Genomic DNA, 17705 nt, shown 5'->3' with positions numbered 1-17705 from the left:
AACACCACACTGGCTGACAAAGTTTATCAGTGAGAAGAGAGATCCGTCTTTTTCTTTGTTGAAAACAATTTCTGTGATTAATTTTGTAGTGATGGTGGACACTGGAGCCTACATTGGCGCTGGCCGTAAAGTGTGTGCTGATAGCAGAATGCTACTTAAGTTTGTATGTGGTTTGTTGGGCTTCTACAGCCAGCCCCTGGTGGACACTCAGTTAACTGCAAGGTTTTTTTTGTTTTGTTTTTTTGTTTTTATTTATTTATTAAATAGATTTTAAGGGCTTTTTATGTCTACTGTTCCACATTAGTTTCATATTTTACGGAGGTTGCTGCTTCCTGTGAATTTGATAGAGGCGTCTTCTAACAGTCATTAATCATTGTGAAACTTTAAAAACTGTAAACATCCTGTTTCAGTACTGTCACTTTCTTTCTCAAACCCCTGCCACCCAGGCTGTGGTTACAACAATTAAACATATTTTCACAGACAGACATGATCACTAATTTATTGCTACAGTTAATGAGGAAGCATCTATGCTTATTTCGATTTGTTTGATAAACAGATAAAAATCGCTCACTGGAGCTTTAAGAGCCTGAATTTGATTCGAATTGTAGCACTCAGTGTTTGCACTTTCTTCTTCTCTGCCCTTTGATATTACACCACTAAATTACTTTAACCACAAACCATTCAGTGCAAGAAAATAATAACAGCACAACTCACAAAATATTTGTTTCTATCTAATGAAAAGTAACTAATTATCACCCTGCAGACAAACTCTATTTGCAGTAATTTCCTGCAAAAGCATCTTTCACAAAGGAACAACGGCGCCCCACATCAGGCCACCTGAGGTTAAATTTTTAATAAACTCCTAATGCGCTTATTGAAAGAGAAATGATTCTATTATGGGCTGTGTTCGCTTTCCAGGAGGAGTCGTAGCGGGAATAAATGCATCAATGAACAAAGATGGAGGGTTGGTGTGCGTCAGGGTTTGGTGACCAAGTTGAGCGATTTACATTTGTTTGCTGTAAACAGTGTAACACACACTGCTCATGTACTAATGGTTAAATGAGCTGTGTACACACACCACAGGCAGTTAACTGACAGTGATAATAAAAGCATGTGCCCTTTGTGCCAGTGAAGAGATCAAACAACAGTATGAAACAACAGTATGGACGGCATGTAGCAGCCAGGGAGCATGGATACCTGAGTTTACCTTTCCATAAACTGTCAACAGAGGCCTTATTGGGCCGACACAATAGCGGATGTGTACAAGGATATTCCGAGTACCATCCAAACACTGAGCGGTAAAAGATAAACAAAGCCAGGGTGAATTGATGGGATTTAGCCCGCTGAACGTGTTTGTAGTTATTATTATCTGTCTGACACTGTCAAAGTGTGGTCGAACACATCAAACAAGAGCAAGCACCAACACAGGAGCGAAGGGGCGGGGCTGAAAAGCTCCAGGTCTCCTTAAGCAGGTGTTCCACTTCTCAAAAACACAATCCCAATAACAGCAAGGAACAAATCACCCTGATGGATAAAGTTAAGAGGAGCCCAAACACTCATCACCTTTGACCTGGGCTTGCCCCCGCTCCTCGTCCAACATTGAGTTTTCTCCTCTCCTGGGAGGCAACAGCAAAACCTATTAGCTTCTCCTCACGTGCATCTGCAAACGCAAGGGAAGCCTCAGGGGAACATCAGTCGTCTACTGGCTGCCGATAAACGTCCAATTCAGTCAGGAACTCTGAGGTCTTTCTCAAGAAACCATTAAGCAGGAACAAATATACCCGTTGGTATTGGCTAAACGTGGTGTTAGTGCAATCTGAGGAAAAGACACAGATTAGTCACTTGGGTTATATTTTCTCTGGGAAAAAAACAATAAGGTGGGAATTTTCTGCTTTTGTTGAAGCATTTTCAAAGAAGACAGCCCAAAAAATCCGATTTAAGTCTGAAATGTGCTCAATAATATGGACCCTGGATGTGCTAACTTATTGAAAAGTGTCAAAATAGCACTTCTCGCATTGACAACCTGATTCAATTGTGGATTGTGAAACTCTCAGACTTGTTGCAAAATCGGAGTAAATGAGCTTCAAAGACATTGATTTATTTTGTCGTTTATATTTAAATGAGCCATTCTGTGTTTATTTTGAGCAAAAACAGGCTTTCACTGTTCAAATGAGCCTTGGGATAAATAACATCCATATTATATCCATTTTATCCATAGTCGATTGCTAGGCGCTACCTCGGTTGCTAGGCGCTACCCAAGTAGCTGCCTGTTGCAGCAGCTCTCTCGTCTTTGTCCGTTTCTTGTAATTTTTTCGTCTCTTTTCGTCATCTTTGTATTTGGAGTGGATCATCACTTTGTATGATTCCTTGTCGGTCACGGACACCAAACTTTTTGTGGCTTCGGCTGTATTTTTTACTACTTTTCTCCTGTGTTGGTCTGGAGATCCTACATGTAACCATGGCTGCATTGTTTACATGCGAAATTAGCTGTTAGCAGCCTGTAGCATGTCAATGCTAACTAGTGTAGGGCTTGATGATTTCCCTCGAGCTGAGGAGGAGGAGGTGAGGACGACGTGCTGGTTCTCGGATGTGAGCTGGGAGGTGACGACGTGGACCTGTCCTTCCATCCATCGTTGTTGGGAACGTGGGATCTCGCTCCGGGGGATGGATGAGCTAGCTGTGCTAACCCAGCGGCATCGTGCTGTTCACGGACGTGGCTGACGGAGCTGACATTGGACGCCGGCCCCACATTGGAGGAGCTTCGCCTGCTGTGAGCAGACAGGATCCTGGAGACAGAGACTGAACAGACTGCTGGGGAGGCTCAGTCCTGGACCCTGTGGAGGTGGAGACTGGCTGGGCTGGAGAGTGGTGGACGAGTGGTGGACGGGATGTCGTCATCTAATTTCTTATGGACATTTTTGCACTTTCTATACCCTTCCTTACTTTTGTTTTCTTAAATGCTGCGGTGACTCCTGAATTTCCCCTCGGGGATAAATAAAGTATTTTCTATTCTATTCTATTCTATTCTATTAATAACAATGTCGCCGACAGCTCTACGCAGCTGAGAGCTGGCGTTTCATAAACGTTATTTTGCTCAAGCATTTCTCGGATAAATACATCAGCCCCACCTTTGGATGACTTTAAATAACACATCTGCACATTACGTCTGTGCAAATCAGTTTGAGTTTACTGTTTTTATGATAACCGGGAGCTGTGTGAGGACCAACCGTCAGGAAGAGAGCGCACAGCTCAGCTTGTAGCAGCACAGAGTGGAGATCTCAGTCACTTTCAGGTGCAAAAGTGGAGCAAACAGCCCAGAACTGCGAGTATTAGCATGGCATTACAGCCGTTTGCTTCGCGAATTGGACCCTAAGTTTGCTGAAATCGCGTCATCTGGAGAGAGTGAATTTGATTGTGGATGGAAGAGATGTGTTAATGTAATACCAGGGTCAAGGTGATGGCATTTCCCCCCCTACTTTTATACTTTAAGTAGTTTTGAAAGAAGTACTTTCACACTTTTATGCAAGTAAAAAGCTTGAGTTGATACTTCAACTTGTACAAAAGTCCCTTTAAACCCTAGTATCTATACTTCTCCTTGAGTAATGACTGTGAAAACTTTTGACACCTCTGTTTGAGACACAGTAGATAGACAAAAAATGCAAGTTATCAAATGTACAAATTGCACACAGGCCTTAAACTTCTTTACAGACAGCTACTGAGTTAAAGGAGTTGCAATTTTCCTCTAAAGGCCTTTGCACACCAACAGCGATGCAAATAAACCTTTAGTTGTAGTTTTATGTCTTTTGTTGTGAAGAAGCTATTGCTGGGACGTGAACACAAGCAAGCAGTCCATCATGTAGAATGTTTTGGTACGTGACGTGTCAACAATGAGCGTTTTGATCAAGCGGCAACCTCCGGTCTAAGAATATGAGACAGTGCTGAAGTGCTAAAATCTGCTGTTTCTGGAGAATCCACTTGAGGCTGGCTCCAGAAGTACTGGGAGTCACAAACACACCAGGCCAAAAAAGCTGTTTTCAAAGCAGAAATTAACCTATTTACAGCCTGGTATCAAAAACGTCTCTTGTCCGGATCTTGACAAGGGGTCGCTAATTTTACTATCCGTACACACTATACAGAGGGTGAATTTTTTTCTAACTAGGCCATTCAGAGGATATTAAGATAGAGAGCTTGCCCAATCAGAGGCACAGCTCAGGGTCACGTGACTGACAGGCACCCTATAGCTGTACGCGAAGCCCTTGCCCCTACCAATATGGCCGCTATAGTTGATGTGCTTCATTTTCAGTTTCAGAAACAGACGGGTGATGTCAGGGAGACTACATTCATTTTTTATACAGTCTATGGTTTTGATTGGTCAAATGTATGTGTACTTATTACAAGTGAAACTTTGGAAGTTTTACTTCAGTCTGAAAAATAAAAGCCACAATTTCACTTGGCGAAATAACGTTGCTAGTGTGAAAGCATTAAGCCATCAGAAGTCGGGTAAAAAATTAGTATTTCTGGAGTAATAAATTTACCCCCAAAAACAGCACTCAAGTCCAAGGACTATGTGAGGCAAGGTCTGCAAGCTGATTGTTTCTGATTGGTAGAGCATGCACAGTATTTTCATTTTACCCTCCCCAATAAGATGACCCCCAGCTGTGATGGACTTGGTTTAGTACCTCCTACTACCTCAACAGTCTTCTTTGAGCCTGATAGTGTGAGTGTGTCTCTGTCAGCTCCTGGTGTTCCAGTTTAAAGAGTGACCTTGTAAACTGGAGACCTTCAGCTGCTTAATCTAAAGCTGTTATGAGAAGGACGCATCTTGCCAAAAGTCGTCAATCATCAGGCTTTTTTTGAAACAGGTCGATCTCTGCCGTCTTCATGCTTTAGACCTGGTCAAAGCTGTTTCGTGCTTTTAGAAAACCAGCACAGGCTAACTGCAGTGCTACATGGCTTGTCTGTCTCCTTCTATGGTGAGATTTTCGCTGAAAGGCCTTCGTTGTCTTACCGCCCTCTGCTGGTCTGGTGGTGTTGTGCACGCTAACAGACCAGCAGGAACACTTTGCTCAGGGGAATGCTTGAACAGGAGGCAAGGCAAGGCAAGTTTATTTCTGTAGCACATTTCAGCAATGCAATTCAAAGTGCTTTACAGGCAGAACAAATTATAGAAAACAATAAAAATTCAATTAAAAATGAGATCAATTAAAAAGATACAATAAAACAAACAACGAAAGACAAACAAACAAACAAAAGATTAAAATAGATTTTAAAACAGATTTGAAAAACAGATTATAAGATAAAAACAGATTTAAAGATAAAATTTGCAGTGCAAAATCAAAGACAAGATATCAAAATGATATTAAAATTATTTGTTAAAATGCTCTAATAGAAGGCAGCTGTAAAAAGGTGGGTCTTCAACCTGGATTTAAATGAGCAAAGAGTTTCAGCAGACCTGATATTTTCTGGCAGCTTGTTCCAGATATTTGGAGCATAGAAGCTGAATGCTGCCTCTCCATGTTTGGTTCTGACTCTGGGGACTGAAAGCAGACCTGATCCAGAAGACCTAAGTGGTCTTGGTGGTTCATACGGGATCAAAAGATCATTGATGTATTTTGGCCCTAGTCCATTCAGAGCTTTGTAAACCAAAAGGAGTGTTTTAAACTATATCCTCTTACAAACAGGAAGCCAGTGTAAAGACCTTATAACTGGACTGATGTGATCCACTTTCTTGGTTTTCGTGAGGACTCGAGCAGCAGCGTTCTGAACCAGCTGCAGCTGGCTGACTGATTTTTTAGGGAGACCTGTAAAGACGCTGTTACAGTAATCAAGCCTACTGAAGATAAAAGCATGGACCAGTTTTTCCAAGTCCTGCTGACTCATCAGTCCTTTAATCCTGGACAGGACAGGAACTTAAAGTTCCTGAACCCTCTGGTCAAAAAACAGCTGAAGAGTCTGCATGCAGCCTTGGAGAAAGCACTTGACCCCGAAACACAGAAGGAGTGCCGGGATAAGACTCGGGCCTCTCCATGAGCATGTTTGTCTGAATAAATGTGAAACAGGTCAGAGACCAGGATCAACTCTTAGACCAGAAACCAGACCCTGCAGTGTGAAGAGTCTGAACGGTAAATCTGCTGAGTGACACGGCTACAAATTGGTCGCCCATCACAGGGTCAGCTGAGCGGTGATTTGAGACACGCTGCTGCACAGCACAGAATAGAGGCATGAAACGAGACTCCACAGCTGACAGGAGAGTGTGAGCTCACAATGCAGATACAATCTGAACACGAGGTTAGTGATAGGCTTGTTTGTTTGTTTCCCAAACATTAACTCTCATCTGCTTTAACTTTGCTCTAATGTTTCAGTGCAGGAGTTCTGCTGGTTGGTTTCACCTGCACCCACATGAGTTCAGCACCAGAGAAAAACACAGTCTGGGGTTTTTGCATGTGTTGAAATGTGGACAGTGTGTCCTGGCACAGTCTGGTTCTGTGCAGATACATCAACATTAGGCTGGTTTGAGACGGATATGTGGTGTGCGGTAACACGGGGTGTTAACTAGTTTTTCTATCAAGTAGCGATAAAGAACATGTGGTCTCACCTTACATCAGGGTGGTGAGCCTCACGCTACATGTCTGATTATTTTAAAGACCCTGCTCAGCATTTCATGCACTGTTGTTTCTTTGTTATAAAGAAAATATGTTTTTTTTCTTGTGCTTTTAATTATTCATCAGATTTGAGGAGAATACTTGGAATTCACATCAGTAGCAGTAACACTTTTCAATATTTCTCAGACATTAAGTCATATCAATAAAGACAATCTAAAGAAGTTTATGGGCTTGAAGTCACAGTTTTCCATCCTGAATTTAGAATAAACTAACAAATATTTTCTTTTTTGGTCACTAATCTGTCGCTGATAAATTGGAGAGTATCTGACAGCTCACTTAAACTTCATCTGAATGTTTAAAACTGAGATGTAGAAATTGGAGAATGACTTATGAAAGGATACATGACGAGACAAAACCTGGCTGGTACGACTGTTATGCTACAGTATGCTAAGCTAAGATACAACACGTTCCATTACAAAATATAGAATAGAATAGAATAGAATAGAAAATACTTTATTTATCCCCGAGGGGAAATTCAGGAGTCACCGCAGCATTTAAGAAAACAAAAGTAAGAAAGAGTATAGAAAGTGCAAAAATGTCCATAAGAAATTAGATGACCACATCCCGTCCACCACTCGTCCACCACTCTCCAGCCCAGCCAGTCTCCACCTCCACAGGGTCCAGGACTGAGCCTCCCCAGCAGTCTGTTCAGTCTCTGTCTCCTGGATCCTGTCTGCTCACAGCAGGTGAAGCTCCTCCAATGTGGCGCCGGCGTCCGATGTCAGCTCCGTCAGCCACGTCCGTGAACAGCACAATGCTGCTGGGTTAGCACAGCTAGCTCGTCCATCCCCCGGAGCGAGATCCCACGTTCCCAACAACGATGGATGGAAGGACAGGTCCACGTCGTCACCTCCCAGCTCACATCCGAGAACCAGCACGTCGTCCTCACCTCCTCCTCCTCAGCTCGAGGGAAATCATCAAGCCCTACACTAGTTAGCATTGACATGCTACAGGCTGCTAACAGCTAATTTTGCATGTAAACAATGCAGCCATGGTTACATGTAGGATCTCCAGACAAACACAGGAGAAAAGTAGTAAAAAATACAGCAGAAGCCACAAAAAGTTTGGTGTCCGTGACCAACAATGAACCATACAAAGTGATGATCCACTCCAAATACAAAGATTACGAAAAAGAGACAAAAAAATTACAAGAAACGGACAAAGACGAGAGAGCTGCTGCAACAGGCAGCTACTTGGGCAGCGCCTAGCTATATAATATAGCTCATTATAAAGCTATATGACACAAGACAGCTAAAACAATAAGATCAATATGATACAATAAGGAAGCAATAATACAATACAACACAACACAACATAACATAACATAAGTCACATGACCCATATTGAATAATGAGTAAATGTGTTAAATTGAAAAGGATGAGATGAGTTGAGTTTTATTGTAAAACAAGTTTATATTTATTACCACATAAACACAAAAAGTACCAAAAATTGGTACCATTGAGTAAGTACCTGGCCTAGAGTGGAATAACCCACCACAATCAATCCAATTCATTACCTCTCTTCATATCTTTAGATCATCTCTACGTAATCTTTGTCAAAAGTCCTGTTCTTTTTTTAAATTTTCTTTTTCTATTGGACCCTGTTTGGACTCTTTTCTTGCTTGTGCCTGTGGTTCTTGTACCTTATTTTGTGTCACAATATTGTGAACACCATGCAGGTATGCATTGCATAGGATTTACCTATATATATGTGCACATATATTGTGTATTATTGGCGGGCTGGTGGGGGCTTTGGGAAGCTTGAAGCGTGAATGAGTGTGAGTGTGGTGTTTGTACCTTTGAATCTTTGTATCTTAATATTTTTGATTATGTATAAGAATTTGTCTCATTATCATCTTGTATTATCAATGACTGTGTTTATTAGAGGTCGACCAATATGGGTTTTTTGGGGGCCAATGCTGATGCTTTCCAAATTTGGGCAGCCGATGCTGATATGCATAGCCGATTTTTCCAATTTGATATTCAGGCCGATTGTTAAATAAATATATATTTATCACATTTTTGTGGAACGCAGCAATTTCTGAGCAACTAAAAGAAATCTTTTACAACAAGTCGTGTCCAGTCCTCTGAACATTTATTCAGCTTTAAAAACAATGAAATATTTTGTCTGAGTAAACACACAATGTAACAAGCAGTAGTAAACATTCACACTCTTCTTAAAATGTCAAAAAAGAAATTTAAACTTATTAATATAATTTGAACAAAAGTATGTAATGTATCCAAGTGGTTCCACAAGTTTGAGGTGCTCATCTTTTTTGTGCCTGATCAAAAATTGCGTCATTTTATACAACGGATCAAAAATCGGCTTTTTAAAAGAAAATACGGCCGATGGCCGATAGAGACAAATGTCCAAATATCGGCCCGATATATCGGGCGGCATATATATCGGTCTACCTCTAGTGTTTATGTTGTAAGGACTAGTGCTGAACAATCTATCGTTTTCAGATCGAAATCGCAATTTTAGACAATGCAATTTTGAGATCGCCAAATCAGCAATTTTTTGCAGCGCTCCTGATTGACTCAGGATCTGTTGTGTCAAGTATTATACACATTCTGTTTTACATTTTTAGACAATCTATATGTTAAAATTGCTGGTAAGCAGGTCAACAACACAAAGCCTCTGTTTAGGAGTAAAAGTTGATGAAAACAGATTATTTATCATCACTATTGATGATTAGAAAATCGTGAATTGCAATATCGGCCAGAAAAATTAGATCTTTTCCTAAAATCGTTCAGCCCTACATGTGAATATCCCAAAGCTCGATTTGAAGAAAATCGTGAATCGAATTGAAATCACAATATCTGCCAGAAAAATCGCAATTCAATCTTTTCTTAAAATCGTTCAACCCTAGTAAGGACCCTCTCGAAAATGAGATGGTACATCTCAAGGGGCATCTTGGAAACAAATCAAATCAAATCAAATAAATACTAAATGATATAACGAATTGTTATGAATGGCTAAAAAGCAATAAGCTAGGGTTCCATTGTATGAAAGGGCTGAATAGTAGCATAGTCAGAAATTAAGCTGCAGCAGGACCTGAATAAAAGTGGACAGGTCACAATTACATTCATACACATTGCAGGGGTATTTGGCATTACAGTAGGCCTATAGATTCTCCTCTGTATGTCCATCCACGAAAAGATAACAGATTTACTAACAAAAATATCAGCGTTATTAGGCGGGCCTAAGCCGAGTCAGGCCCACCCATATGCGCAACTGGGGCTGAATGATAAATTGTTTGACAGCCGCAACTGTGACGTGTGCAACAGTGCTTCCTGAATACACAAGGGAGCACATGTCACTGGCTCCATTTTTCCACTATTGATCTGAACAAACGTCTGTATGATCTCACTTTACTGCCCCTCACACAATCAGATGCCTTCCTATTTATTGGATTAAATTTTAAAATGTAAAGAAACAGAAAATATCTTTGTAGATTTAGCAGGTCATTTTAACCATGTTTACATTTTTCAGACATAACGTGATATTATACACATAAGCAGGCAGTTTCAAGGCTGGTACGTACAATTCACTCTTGCTATAGAAACGCCCCTCTGTGGCACACCGCTCTGTCATTTTCTATCCCTGACTGACAGAAAGACCATCTCTGCTGGAGGACTCAACCCTCATTTTCTGAAAGCTCAGGCTTAATAATTAATGACCAAACAGATATCATAAAGCAGGGACCTTTCCACGTTTGAATAGCAGCAGTGTACAGCCAACCACCTTCATCTTGGTGAGGCGGTCATCATTTATTAAGCAGATATAGGCGCAGATTTACGCCGGAGGAAGCAGGAGTGGTCTGATTCTGTCAGGTGTAATAAATCCGCTTCGGACTCAATATTTTAGCGTTCAACATAGATGCAAAAAAACCTCTAGAGCCTTATTCTTTCAATCATTCAGTGTATCATCTTCTGTGTCACAAACCAGCAGGACAATGAAAGCAGACTAAGAGGGGCTGGAGGACACGCTGACGATTATATCAGGTTATGTAAAAAAGAAAAACATGTTCAGCTGTCAACACTTCAACACCTTGGGCTGACTCATTATGAGACTGGTTTTCCTCTGGTGGGAACAAATAGCTGTCTGCGACTCACCTCAGAGAGAGGAAGTGTTAGCAGACACATCCTGTGGAGATTAAACACGTAGATATAGGCTAATATTCAAATCTGTGTGTTCCTGGTATAAAAATACTCTGAACCTTTTAAGCACAGGGAGTAATGATTCAGTTAAGCCCTCTTTGTGTTTCAGTCTCTCAGACGCTCTCGAGGGTAAAAGCTTCTGAATCATTGAGATCAAACGGCGTGCAGGGTTGAGTGTTTATACCTGAAGTCTCCGACAGAGAGAGGCTGGATTCTGCTTTTCCAAACAAATCAGTGGGAAGAAATCCAACGGGTGCTTCCACACAAGTCATTCAGTATTTTGAAAGAGCGTTTGACATCTTTCTTTCGCATCTTTTTATTTACACAAGGGTACAGGAGCCAATACTGTTACACAAACAAAGAAACGGAGTGGTACACTGTAAGGCTGAAACGATTCCTCGAATGATTCGAGGTGCTCGATTACAAAACATTAGGGCCGTCATTTTAACGCGTTAATTAGATTAATTAATTACACAGCAAATTAACGCGTTATAAAAATTAACACAGATTAATCTGGATCCCGAACCCGCGGGGCGTTCAAAGACGCACCTATTTTCAAATATCTGGCATTTACAAACCGTTTGTCCTACTTGGAAAAAGTGGTGTTCTCCTCAGATTTTCAAATTTCCGTCAGTCCCTGAATGTATCACAAATAAAGTCAGCAACATGCTTTAAACCAGGGGGGAAGCGAGAGTGATTTTTGGGGGACTGCCATCCACATCTTGTTTATTCACACGTCCTTTTTGAAAATCTGCAGAAAATCAACCGTTTGCTCTAGCTCAATTCTGTACAAAACAGATAATTCTACACTCTTTACTGCTTTATACAAGCCCTGAATTATTGATATATATCCTGTATTTAAATCTAAAGAATTCTTTGAAAATTCTCTCCATCTTCCTCTTGTCAAGTTTCAGCTTGGGGCTGCTCTGCACCAATGAGCAACAGTTTGTGTGTTCAGAGCATGTTAAACTGAGAATACTTCACTTTTCTTTGATCCAAGACTTGAAAAAAGTGTTTTGTACATAGTTCCTCACAGTTTTTAGCCTTTAGCCCTGGTTCTCCAGACCTCATAGAAGTGTAGATGTTCATATTGTAGTGACAGTTGAGTCCACAGTGAGTAAAATGTGACAGAAGCAAAAACCGTCCTAAAAATCAAATCAGCTTATCTTAGGTGCAGGAATGTGTAGATTTTGTAAAGATAGAACCATAAAACTTTTTTTTATTTGTTCCTTATGCATCAGGGTACCTAAAAATGTGTTGCATATATTCCCACCTTATTTTTAAATGTTTTTTAATGTCTTTTAATGTAATTTTAATGTCCTGGAATTCAAATTCTTTATTTTGGGACCTTAAGCAGAGATAATATTAAAATACGATTAATTAGATTAATTAATTACAAATCCTGTGATTAATTAGATTATTTTTTTTAATCGCCTGACAGCACTACAAAAATTACTCGAGTAATTTTCTCCGCCTCAAGGACTCGTTTAATTTTAAAAAGATCAAAGAGTGGTATTTCAAATAGAGCTGAGGCCATATTAAGAGAGTTTTCAGACCCCTCAAGCTACCTCTTATACAAAATAGCAACTAGCAACAAATCTAGCTTCTTTTCTGGAGTTTGGAGACTAATGGGTCATTCTAAGAAACTGGTGCCATTTGGGTCCACGGCATTTGATGAGATGTACAAGGCACAAAAATTGTGTCAAAGTGTGTTTACAAATTTTGGAGCTACCCTAGCAAGTGCTTTTATTGACATGCTGTATCAGAAAATTCTATTTCTTAAAGAGAAAAAAATTCATTCGAAAAATTACTGCTCTTTAACTCAACAAAAATGTATTTTATCCGATTACTCGATTAATCGATGGGATTTTCAGTAGAATACTCGAATACTAAATTATTCGATAGCTGCAGCCCTAGAACACTGCATATCCAAACAAGGTGTCTGGTGTTTTAAAGCAATTTTTCACAGGAGGGAAGAAATCCTGTGAGTGTGTGTGGCAAAATTTACAAGACGACATCTGCACTGATACCTGGCACTCCAGAAGTTTCCACATTAGAAGAGGAATTCTCAGAGTGGACGTCTGCCGAAGCTCAACGCAGCAGATTCTGGGTTAACTTAGGCAACAGCTCATCCTGCAACTCCTTTCTCTTTCTGGTTTCTGTGCCTAACATTTCCAGAAGAGTCCTTCCTTCCTTTTTGTTGTCAGCTCACACTGTCTTTTCCACCACTCGACTCGACTCGTACGCTGCCAAACTGTTCCTGACTAACAGATCTGTTTTCACACAGAAAGAGCCTTCGCGTAATGGGAAGAATTGTACTGATGGTGAGCAGTTAAATAACACAGCGAAAGCCAATTACTGCTGTGAAAACAACATTTTAAATCTTGTTTAGCACCTCACAACAAGCCCAAAAGACTTACTCGCAGTGTCAGAGATCTAAGAGGAACACAACGACCCAAACAAAGCTCGCTTCAGCAGCAACACAAAAAGTGACACGTGTGGAAATTAGCAAACAATCAGCAGAATGGAGGAGTGTTGGTGCATTGTGGTGCAGTATCTGTACACTCAGTCTCACAAACACACACACACACACACAGGCTGAGGATCTCACAAGTTCAGTGTCAGTGAAGTTGGTCTTACCTTGGCACTGGAATCCTTGCTTTCCAAATCCCCTGTGAACACAGACAACAGATGAGTGTGAGACTTGTTTTACTTTCACTTTGACTCTCACACACATTCACTGTAAATCCTTTCATACCTGTGCAGATACATGTGTGTGTACACAGACAGGGGTGTTGCATAATGCGCTTCACTTCTACACCAGGCACACTGCAATGTTTAAAGATTTATATGTTGCTGTAGGTTGGTGTTGTCATATTCCCAAACCAAAACAACGAAATAAATACTGAAGAGGCTGCACTGGAAAGAAAAGTATGTGGACGTTCTCCGACTTCGGATTTACATGAATTGATGTTGCAGCTTTAGATTCACCTGAAGGGGTTTGGACCAAACTGTGAAACTTTAAAATAAACAGGATCCATACTGGTAATGCTGAAATCAGGCAGACACAGGCCTTAAACGTTTTTGGCAAACGGCTACAGGAAGATTAGAGAAATGAGCGTTATATGATTTTTTCATTAAAGATGCTGTGAGGAGGATCTGTTTTAATTGGACTGCCCAGAGTCTCCGCACACTGTCCTAAATTACTTTTAGTGAGGCAGGTGTTTCTTTTGGAATTAAATGAAGATCAGATTGAAACAAGTTTTCTTTGCTCAACACAACTTTTAACTGGATATAACGCGCTGAGGTAAGGTATTTATCAGTACAGTTATGTAGCGCTACAGTTTGAAACTTGACATCAAGCAAACGTTGTAGTAGCTGGCTATATGTAGTGCTATCGGCAGCCCGGCTCCAACGTATCTGTAGGCTAACATGACAACAAGTAATCACTGTCAGTTTGTACAGTAGCTTCGTAGCCATTTATATTTGGCGCAGCTAACAGCCTGGTGCTCTAAGACATGTCTGTAATGTGTAACTTAAGTGAATCCTGGTTAGCTACATCCTTCCAGTCATCTACCAATCAGAGCTAACGTAACCTCACTCTTCATTTTATTGATAGACTCTCAAGTTTGAACAGACCACTGCAGAATAACTGCTGACTGTGGGTTGGAATCAACATTAGCACAAACAGTTTAGCCCCTGAGCTAGCCCTTAACTTGAGTCTTAGCCTTTAGCTCATGCTCTATCACTCTCCGGTTAAGCTTTCTTTTTCTCTTCTGTCCTTTTTCTGTCTGACAGTTAGGCTCGTGCCATATATCAACCCAGTCTTTCTCGACCCGATCGAAAAGCTATGAAGAAGCTACACATAGAATTTCGAAATAAGCAACACTGGCGCTAATAATCTCATTTTAAAGTGTGGTTTACAATCAGGCATATCTAGAAGGGAGACTTTTTCAAAATCACTTAGAAACTCCTCACAGTCCCTGTAACTTGGCTGAACCCAATCAGACATATTTTGGATTTATTTAAAGCCCCTGTGAAGATTTTTTGTTGGTGTTGACTTTGGCGCCCCCTGTGGCTAAAACTGTGTCCCTACACAGATCCTGCCCAGAGGATTAAATGTTGGAGGGTTTTTCCACATAATAAACCTCATCCTGTCTTTCAACTGTTGGTAGCATCATCCATCAAGGAGCTGTTACACCTACCCTCCTCGGTAACAAGACTTTAAATATTAAAAACACAGACTTCATCCATCATTTAGCTCATGGGGCTCTGGATTGCTCTTACAGGTCATAAAAAGATTAAGCTTCAATTCCATCCCATTTAGTGACCGCAAAAAAACTCATCACAGGAGCTTTAAATTCAATATAGCAGTGTTTAAAGCTCCTATGGGGATTTTTTTCACTCACCATAGATTCTTTATTGCATTGGGAAAACATGCTTTTATTCACTTTGTCTGATACTGAATCTGTGATAGTGTGAGAAAGCTTCAAAAATAAAAATACAACTGATGTTTTTCACCAATATTCCATCATGGTCTGCTCCAGGTTAGTCTTCTGCTGCAGTCTGTGTCACTCCAGACAGTGCTGTGTGGCTGTACTGACCTCTGAACTGACGAAGACTTTGTTTACGATTGCCCCTCCGCGCATGCGCAGTACTCTCTGGAGAGCTGACTCCACTTCCTCTTTTCTTTGAGGGGCAAACGTAAACAAAGTCTTCGTCAGTTCAGAGGTCAGTCCAGCCACACAGCGCTGTCTGGAGTGACACAGACTGCAGCAGAGGACTAACCTGGAGTGGACCATGATGGAATATTGGTGAAAAACATGAGTTTTTGGACGACTAATGCAGTTTTACGATCGGCGCTGTCTATGCCCCGATGGATCCCATTATACGGACGTCTGCTGCACGATTTTGGATCTAAATATCTCCCGAAGCACTGCTTGGATCAGGAAAGCCTTCTGGGTGAGTATTTTTTTCTGCTTTATTCTATAAACAATGTAAAAGCTGTATTAACCAAACTTATCCTTTAATATTGAATATCTCCTCTCAATGAGAAAACCCAAAGACCTCCTCTTTCTTCTTCTTTGGTGTATACAGCTGAGCGACAGGTTGTTTTGTCAGGCTGAGCGTGAGCTCTGCTGAGAGGGTGTGTTTGGTAAAGGGCAAAGGTCAAACTGTAAAAGTGTCAGGGTTATAAGCCACCAGCAGTAAAGAGCCTGCGACCTGAGAACTCCCACATGTCGCAGTAAAAGAGTGGGTGAAGCTCCACTGAGCTGTCTGCAAATTTACTCTTTTGTTGGAACATACCTCAGCGGCATAAACACGCTTTAACGACACTGAGAGGGAAAAAAAAAAACATTTCCAATTTCATTGTTTGCAGACGACTTGCAAAACTTCACACTGCACTTCACCTGTTGAAACTGTACAATGTGCTTTTAATAAGGAGGAATAAATCTGCAGCAGGTTACATGCTGCTCCATATGGGCTCACCTCAGGGTGCAAGAAAACTGCAGAATTAGCCCTGAAATTTTAGTCACCTAGCAGCTACACACAGATTATTATCCACTAAGGAAAGCATGGAAATAGTGAATGTAAGACTAAGTGTGCCAGGAAGTGGAGCCTGTTTCATGTCCAAGCCTGGCCCAGTCTTAACAACACTACAGTTGTACTATGACAGACTACAAATGTGGCTTTAACAGGAGTCATCCAGTAACACAGACACTAAATGATTTAAAAAAAATGGTAGCTTTAATGTGTCAGTTTTTCAAAGGTAGTCAGGAAAATGTGGAGAAATCCAAGCCCTGAGTTTCCCCGTTTCTCCTGCACACAGTTATTAGCTCCCCTGCTTCACTAATTGTATAAACAGCAGAATAACTCCACCCATATGGGAATGCTGGAGGGGAAAAACACGCCTGACTGGGACTCCGTGCGTAAAATGAAGCAGGAAAAAAACGCTCACGATTCCGGGACACCCATGTTGATTCACATGACATGTCACAAAGAGCAGAGCAGAGACTGAATGTTTGAAAGTTAGAGGAAAGTTACGCGATCGTGCAGGGAGAAGTGAACTTATCCAATATGCAACAGGCAGCAGTGAGGGGGGCGGAGGTGCGGAGGAGAAGCAGGACTCACCAGATAAAGTCGGTGCAGTGGCTGCAGAAAGTCGGCTGCCTGAAGAAGCGGGCTATGAATTTGTGGTTCTTCACCTCGTGGACGTTTTTTTGCCTCAAAGCACCTTTACGAGCAAACCTGTTCGCTACGTCCGGGTTGGACGACTCGTTTGGACTCACATCAGCCATGTCCCCCAAAATGTGAAAGCAGTGCTAGAGCTCAGTGTCGCTGTCAGGAAGTGATTTCAGTCCGTTTGGAGGCGCAGCCCTCAGCGCGGAGCCAGGAGAGAGGAGCTTCAGCACAGACACGGGACTTACTGTGAGTGTGTGTGAGGGCTTTCCCTGCCTGCTGCTACTGGGCTGCTCCACTGACAGCTCTCCGCGCGCTGTGAAGGCGCACGCAGGAGGAACACGCGACTTCCGGTTTACCCTTCAAAACAAAACACTCTAGTTCCAGTCACTGGCGAAGCTTTCTATCCAAAACCCTGCTGCTCAGGTTCCTACATTTATCTGATAAACTGTAAATATAAACATAGATTTAAAAGAAAATGCTAGTTAAGTTTCTTTTTGAAAATTTAAAGGACAAGCAGCCATATTTACCATTGAAATTTCTTCCTTGAAAACAATTTGCATTTGGGAATAAGTAAAATAGTAAAAAAATAAAAAATAAAAATGATGTAATGTTCAATAAATATAGTTTAATTAGTTAAGTAAAGTTAAAGAGTGGTGTTTCAAATAGAGCTGAGGCCATATTAAGAGAGTTTTCAGAC

The 17705-nt window shown here is 41.1% G+C and overlaps 1 protein-coding gene across 3 annotated transcripts in view; it reads right to left on the bottom strand.

The window, feature by feature from the left end:
- The window catches only part of LOC141787198 (protein kinase C alpha type), a 300641-nt gene extending 283314 nt beyond the window's left edge, over positions 1 to 17327 (bottom strand). For 2 of the 3 annotated variants that reach the window (XM_074665490.1, XM_074665491.1), the window contains exons 1-2: positions 16958 to 17327; positions 13466 to 13497 (exon numbers count right to left, since the gene is read on the bottom strand). In XM_074665490.1, the coding sequence (XP_074521591.1) occupies positions 13466 to 13497; positions 16958 to 17124 (199 nt within the window). In that variant the 5' untranslated portion in view covers positions 17125 to 17327. The remainder of the gene's footprint in view (positions 1 to 13465; positions 13498 to 16957) is intronic. The other variant, XM_074665492.1, reaches the window with a different exon arrangement.
- Between the last annotated feature and the right edge of the window lie 378 nt (positions 17328 to 17705).

Source organism: Halichoeres trimaculatus, unplaced genomic scaffold (genome assembly GCF_033239565.1).
Source record: "Halichoeres trimaculatus isolate MK-OKI-2021-1 unplaced genomic scaffold, fHalTri1.1 fHalTri1_scaffold_2, whole genome shotgun sequence".
NCBI classification, from domain to species: domain Eukaryota; kingdom Metazoa; phylum Chordata; class Actinopteri; order Labriformes; family Labridae; genus Halichoeres; species Halichoeres trimaculatus.
This window is presented reverse-complemented; position numbering and strand designations above follow the sequence as displayed.